The sequence below is a fragment of the Pediculus humanus genome, genomic scaffold (assembly GCF_000006295.1).
Source record: "Pediculus humanus corporis 1103172107562 genomic scaffold, whole genome shotgun sequence".
Taxonomy (NCBI): Eukaryota; Metazoa; Arthropoda; class Insecta; order Psocodea; family Pediculidae; genus Pediculus; species Pediculus humanus.
The window spans coordinates 475,026-482,549 of NW_002987177.1; the positions used below are offsets into that span (position 1 = coordinate 475,026).

Below are 7,524 nucleotides of genomic sequence, written 5' to 3' on the forward strand. Positions count from 1 at the left end.
CTCCACGCGTTTAAAATGATTGTTTTGTTATTATTATTATCATCATCATCATCACGCTTGGTTTTTTTTTTTTGGGGGGGTGCGTGAAGTCAACAAACAATATACGTAAAATATACTTCTAATAAATTCGAAGTTATTTTTTTGTTAATTCATTTGTTGTTTGTTGTTTGTTATCATCCTTCATCAGAGTTTTTTTTTTTCGCGTTGTTTTCATTGACCCGTTTCTTCCGTATTATCACCGTTGGCAAGTTTTAATCCATTTTTTTTAGATTTTTTTTCCTCGTTGATTTTATCCATTGAAGGATCATCCCATTTTTGCCTTTTACCAGATGAAAATAATAAATAAACGGAACCGCAAGCCACGTAAATTCCAGCAGCTATAAAAAAAACTATCCTCCATTGAGCTTGAGTCGGCTGAAACGAAACAATAATAATAATAAGGAAATAATGATGTTGACACGATGGCTTTTCCGCGTTTTTCCGCGATTGACGTTTGGGAGATCACGTGATTTTAATAAAAAAAAAATGCATTCAAATTACCTTTCCGTGTATTATGTGGCCTGCCGTTATCGGTGCCAACAATCCGGCTAAATTAGCTAAACAATTAGTAAAACTCATTAATATGCTAGCAAATCTCGGTGATATGTCTAAGTGATTGACTTTGAACCCTGAATAAATTCCGCCATTTAATCCCACTCCGATTGTTAGTAAAGCAACCGTCAATGGAGGATTACAACCGGTATACGATGCGGCAATCAATGCGATAGCCGGACAAAATTGTCCTGGAAAACAAAAAAAGAAAATGAATAATGATGATGATGATATTCATTTTTCTTTCATTTTCGTACCGATTGTGTTGATTATTTTTCTCGTCGTGGTATGCGAGAACCTTCCGCTCGATATCATCCAATCTACGACGTGACTGACGGCCATTGAAAATATCCACATGGCAAGATAAGGCAAAGCAGACAGCGTACCGTTCTAATAAATAAATTATTATTATTATTACTATTACTGTCGAATCGGAAAACTTTTTTTTTTTTTATATAACTCACGGATTTTATGTCGAAATGAAGAACTTGTTTCATAAAAGTTGGAAGTTCGGTCATCAAAGTTTCGTAACCGTAATTTTGTCCAACATGAGCTACAGCAATGGCCCAAAAGGGAATTGACGTAAAAATATCCTTCCATGGAACCGAAGTCGACTGGAATAAATAAATTTTTTATGGAAAAACGTATTTTCCGACGACGACCATGATGATGATGATGATTTTTACGAAAAGGGGAGGGGGAAAACTTACGGTGACTCCTTCTGCTCCCCATAATGAATTAACTATATATTTTCTTTCCTGATCTGATATTTTCGGATGACTTTCAGGATCTTCGTAAACAGTGAAAAAAAATGCCAAACACCAAACGGTACCGATAATTCCGAAAACGTAAAAAATAGATGGCCATCCACCGGAAAAACCATATTCGGCAAGAAGACCGCTCAATGGCATCGATATGACAGTACCAAATTGTGCACCGGCATATACGAAAGCTCCCATTCTGCTCCTTTCGTTAGGTGGTATCCATTTGGCAAGAAGAGCGTGTGTGCAAGGTACGATCGGACCCTGTGGAAAAAAAGGATAAATTTAATTCAAACAAACATGGCGGGATCAACGAAATTTTGTAAATGTTTTACGTTACCTCTCCGAGACCCTGAACAAATCTACAAATTATCAACCATCCGATTCCTAAATCAGCTGATATGGGTACTAAAAATGCAAAAACCGAATTGACCAACATACCGATTCCTAAAAACCATTTGGCACCATATTTTTTTGCCAATATACCAAAAGGTATTTGAGTTATGACGTAACCGTAAAAAAAAGACGATAGGACGTAACCTTGAATTGTTGAATCCCATACGTATTTACCATTACCTATAATTTCTTCCTCGGTGTTCGGTGAAGGGGATGTTAAATTCTGTAAAAGAAAAAACAATTTTATCAATTGATTGTATCGATTGTCGGCAAACAACAAACGACTAATTATCTATTATCATTGGCACGCAATCGTAATTTACGATAAACGTACTAAAGTACGTAATAATCTATTCGAACCGGAAGTTCTTCCATTTTTTAAATATTAAAAAAAAAAGAGAGAAAAAAGGGGAAAGGGAAGGAGGAAAACGGAAATGGAAAGCACAACTCACCGTCAAATTTCCTTTTCCGTAATCGAAACATTCATTGTCGTATATTTTTTCGTGTACCGGTAAAGCCGAATGATTAACCATTGCAACAATTGCCACAGACATGTTGGTACGCATGACGTAAGCATTCGACATGCCGAGAAACAACATGAAAGTCGTTATGTATCTTGCACCGAAACATCCTAGAAACAAACAAACAAAAACAAACAAAATTTTAAAGTGGCAAAAAAATAAAAAAATAAACATCAGATGGTTTTTACCCCGGGGAGTTTAAAACCCCTCCCCCCGACATTTAAATTTTAAAATAATTTTAAAAAATTAACAGGTGATTCGAGGAGGAGAAGGGGGGGGGAAATAAACAAAATTGTGACGTAAAACAAAGAATTTAAAACAAAATAAAATGCCAACAATAATTTTTTTTTTTTTTTTTTTAAATTTGTTTGTCGTTTGTCTGCCAAAAAATTTTTTTTAAAGAATCACGTGAACTCATGCAAATCTTTACAATTTTAAATGTAAATTTATTACGCAAACTATTTTTTTTTCTTTTTACCTGTTTCTTTTATATTTTTATTTATTGTTTCAAAAATTTTATTAAAATAATTATTATTATTATTATATATATAAATTTCTTTGTTTTTATTTTTTTTAAAACCGGAAATACGTCACGTTCGATTCGCAAACCGTAAAAAAAATATACATATACATTTATTTAAACGCATTTTGTTGTGTGAAATTTTTCATTATTATTATTATTATTATTATTATTCGTAACCGACAAAAAATTATTCAAGGTCAAATGGAAAAAGGGAAAATGGTTTAATTTTAAGGCCCTAAAAAAAAAAATTAGTAATTATCGAAACGAGGGATTTTTTTTGTTTTACTTACACGAAAGCCACTTAAAAAGTTATGAAAAAAAAAATTATTTTGTTTCTTCTCTCTCTCTCTCGATCGGAAAAAGGTGGATTAAAAGGAGAGAGAGAAAGAGAGAGAGGAAATTATTAAACCGGAAATAGGAACGAATCAATTTGGATTAACAAAACAAAAGTTTTGGGTATATAATTTTTAAAAAATTTCGTTCCGGCCATTACGATCTCACGTAGTTTTTTTATATCCCCATCCCCCCACCACCTCCCCAAATCCTCCCTTAATATAAACACCTTCCCCTCCTCCCCCCGAAGGAACAAATCGCTACCGAATTAATTAAATTCGAAAAAAAACTTAAAATACCACATGGAGATGATACCTTCTTTTAAGGCGTCAAAAAGACACGAAACTAAAAAAAATCACAACAAACAACAAACATCAACAACAAACAACAACCTGGAATTTTTTTTTTTTTTTTTACAAAACCAGGCACATTAAAAAAAAAATTTTTTTTTTGTTTTTGTTACCTTTTATATCTTCGACAACTAAATCCTGATCTATTAAAATTTTGTGTGTTGCATTCGATGTCGCCAACTTTTCGTCGCTTTTAATTATTCGATGCATTTAACGTCACGAAAATTTTTCTTTTTTTTTTTTTAAAAATATTAACGGCGGAAATTTCCCGCCTGTATTATTATTATTATTATTACGTAAACAAGTGAAAAATAATTTTCAACTTTGACCTTTTCACTTTATAAAATTTCATTACAATCCTTTTTCTTCTTCTTCTTTTTTTTTTTTTTTTTTTTTTTTTTGAAATAATAAAAATCCTACGCAACGTCAGTCATTGACTGGTAAAACGAATAATAATAATAAGAAAATTTTATTTACCACCGAATATATATTAAATAATAATTCAATCAATCAATCAATCAATCAATCTTTGAATGAATGATTTAATTTTTAAAAATAGCGAGACGAAAATATTTTTTTTTTAAACTTTAATCGATCGAATTCGATTTGATCGTAGAGACTGCGAAAAAAATTTTTTTAAAATTTTATTTTAACGTAAAGAGAGAGAGAGAGATAGAGAGATAAAGAGAGAGAAAGAGAGATAGTGCGTGTGCGTGAGTACGTGCGTGTGAAAAAATAATTAGACAAATTCACAGTTAAAATGAAATTTAAAAGAAAAAAAATTTTTGAGTTAGTGATAACTCATCTTGTCATCGTACGTGTATAATTTGCGTTCAATCTCTCTCTCTCTCTCTCTTTTTCATTCATTCAACGTATCATCTCTCTCTCTCGTTCACGCGCACGCACGCACCCACATCATTTTTTTCTTTTTTTTCGCGATTATGCAACTTTTGAATTTTTTTTTTTTCATTTTTTTTCGAATTAAAATTTGTTTGACGTTAATTTAATTTAAATTTTATTTATTTATTGTCAATTGTTTTGTTAACTAAATTGTTTATAACAATTGTCATCACCTTTTTAGTTATTAATTCAAATTAAATTCGAATTAAATTGGAATTTAATTTGAATTTTAATTTTACAAAAAAAACGAAAAAAAAAAGAGAAGAGAAAAAATGAAAAATTGTTGAAGGTTAGGGTCAACACCTGTCAACATGTATGAAATGATATCGAGCAAATTTAAATTTTTAATTTTATTATTATTATTATTATCGTTTTGCACGCGTTCGCACGCCCCCACGGAATCCCCCCTCTCTCTCTATCTCTCTCTCTCTTTTATTAAAATTTTAATTTAAATTTCGTTTTCACTGTCAACACATTTAAATTTTTTTTTGAAACAACAATAATAATTAAAACATTTTTAAAAATGTTTAATTAATAATAATAATAATACATCAAATTTGATTTGATTCACCTTAACACGACCCTGATTTAAACTCGACACATTATTATTATTATTAATTTAAACGCGAAACGTGAAAATGAATTTTTTTTTGATTTTTCTCCTTCGTACGATGTCTAACCCGAAACCCGACTAAAAAAAAAAACAAAAAAATGACGACGACGACGACGACGACGACGACGACGACGACAATGACAACGATGATAATGATAATGATGATGATGATGATTACGATATTGTTAAAATAATTTTGACGCAAATTTTTAAATAAACATATCACGAAACAACAACCAAAACAACCAGAAGAAAAAAACTTTGACTGAAAAGTGAAACAAAAAAGTTTTCCGTCCGTGGAAAAACTGCAAACAAAAATAAAAAAAAGCTCTTATCAGCCGGCAAAAGTAATTAACGGTGAACCTTCGTTTCAAATTTTTTTTTTTTTTTTTTTTTTTTTGAAAATCGATCGTAAATAATAATAATAATAATGATAATAAAGGTTTTTTTTCCTTCGCTTTCGAGTTAAAAGCACGTTCGAAAACCACGTTATTGACGCGTGAAAAAAAAAAAAGCGAAAGTTTTTCAAAAGCAGTTAAAAAAAAAAAATTTTTTTCGATATATAAATCGATTATCGAAATGAACGAATATCGAACGTTTATCGAAACCGAAAATTCGATTCGATAATTAATAAAACACAAAAAAAAAAAAAACATTTCAAAAATTCTCTTTTCAAAAATGGATTTCTTTCCTAAACGAAACACCTGAAAAAACGTCGTTTAAAATAATAATAATAATAGTGATGATGATGATGATGATGATGATGATAATAATAATAATAATTTAACGTTCGTTTGTTTTATATTCATTTCGTAAAACGAATTTGCCCGTAGAATAATTTTCGTTTAAAAAAAAATGGAAAAACTAGTTTTGTATGTTCGTTTGTTTGTTTTCAATGGGATTGATTTTTTTTTTTTTTTTTTATATTTTTATTAAAAAAAAAAAAAAAAGGAAACCATTTTTTTTTGTTCAGGTTTGACCCTGAAAATGTATCAGGTATACTCATTACCATGAAATGTTAAGGTAACTAAAAAAAAAAAAAAAAAACTAATTTTTTTTTTTTTTGTTTCACTTTAACGTGTCGATTTCGAATGGAAAGAGAGAAAAAAAAGCAAATAATAATAATAATAATAATAATAATAATAATAATAATAATAATAATAATAATAATAATAATGATGATGATGATGATGATGATGATAATGATTCCACGTATCGATTGATTTTTCTCAAAATTCTATTTAAAAAAAAAAGTTTCGCGATTTTCGGGTTTAAAAAAAAAAAAAAAGTTTTGTTTGCCGTATAAATTACGTAAAAGACAAACAACAAACAAAATGGTGACAAACAATAGAGTAACAAACAAATTATACATATATAAAAACAAAGAACGAACAAATAATAATAATGATGATGATGAAAAGAGGAAAATTATAAAAATTTTTCTTTCACGAAAAAAAAAAAAATATATACATATACGCATATATGTAAAAATACTACGCGCACGCGCACTCGCATACGCACGTAATTTCGTTCAAAGGTGCGCAAATGGTAATCATATTATGTAAAAGGAAATGTTCAAAGGTCAAGAAAACAAGACGACGACGACGTTTAATAGATAACAAGATATTAGTCTAGAGAAAAAAAAAAATTTATAATCTTTTTTTTTTCCCCAAAAAAATTTTTTCTTTTTTTCAACCCGTGAATTTATCCGTGCAAAAAATTTACTACTAATAATAATAATAATATGATAATGAATTCAGGTACGTCAAAATCGACCTAAAAAAAAAAATACGTCCATATTTAAATAATAATAATAATTTAAATATTAATTTATTACGTTGACGCGTATTTTTACTGTTTTTTTTTTTTTTTTTTACGGTCGAATGTTGTTCTTGTTTCACATGTTTTGCACGTGTTTAATGTCGCGAAAAAATAAATTTAAAATAATGATAATAATAATAAAAAAAGAAAATGGCGACAATGTCGCAAACGTAACAAAAAAAAAAAATTTAATTTAATTTAAAATTTTTTATACGATTTGATTTGTTATTGAATGAACTAAATATGAAACGTCTGAGAAATTTTTACTTTTTTTCTAACCTTATTATTATTATTATTATTATTATTAGTATTATCATCATCATCATTATTATTATTATTATTATTATTATATGAAATTTTAATACGTTTATAAAAAAAAAAAAAAAAACGTGAGAAAAACCCCTTCTCGACTGAACATCGTTTTCCTCATACATTTTTTTTTTTTTTTTTTGCATTCGTGACGTTTTAAATAAACCGTTGGTTGTTTTGCCCCCTTTCCCCCCCCCCCTATTCTCCCCGCTCTCCCCCCATTTTTTTATTTATTTATTTATTATTAACAATAATCGATAATTTACCGTAACAAATTTAAACTTTCATTTTTTCAAATATTTGAAAATAATAATAATAAATATTGTAATGAAAAGTTTTCTTTATTTTTTTATGTTATTTTCCCCCCTTTTAAAATTTCCCAACTTCCACCGCCCCTTCCTCCTCC

The 7,524-nt window shown here is 29.0% G+C and overlaps 2 protein-coding genes across 2 annotated transcripts; both read right to left on the bottom strand.

The window, feature by feature from the left end:
• Positions 1–210: 210 nt before the first annotated feature.
• Phum_PHUM217260 (sialin, putative) lies at positions 211–2,687 on the bottom strand (the record flags this gene model as incomplete). Its single annotated transcript, XM_002425692.1, has 8 exons — positions 211–414; positions 541–782; positions 849–981; positions 1,056–1,205; positions 1,302–1,616; positions 1,693–1,971; positions 2,201–2,379; positions 2,678–2,687. 8 exons carry the CDS (start codon positions 2,685–2,687, stop codon positions 211–213), a joined length of 1,512 nt encoding a protein of 503 aa, XP_002425737.1.
• A 292-nt stretch (positions 2,688–2,979) lies between these two features.
• Phum_PHUM217270 (uncharacterized protein) lies at positions 2,980–3,685 on the bottom strand (the record flags this gene model as incomplete). Its single annotated transcript, XM_002425693.1, has 4 exons — positions 2,980–3,027; positions 3,083–3,092; positions 3,425–3,470; positions 3,589–3,685. The coding sequence occupies 4 exons, from the start codon at positions 3,683–3,685 to the stop codon at positions 2,980–2,982; spliced, it is 201 nt and encodes a 66-aa protein (XP_002425738.1).
• Between the last annotated feature and the right edge of the window lie 3,839 nt (positions 3,686–7,524).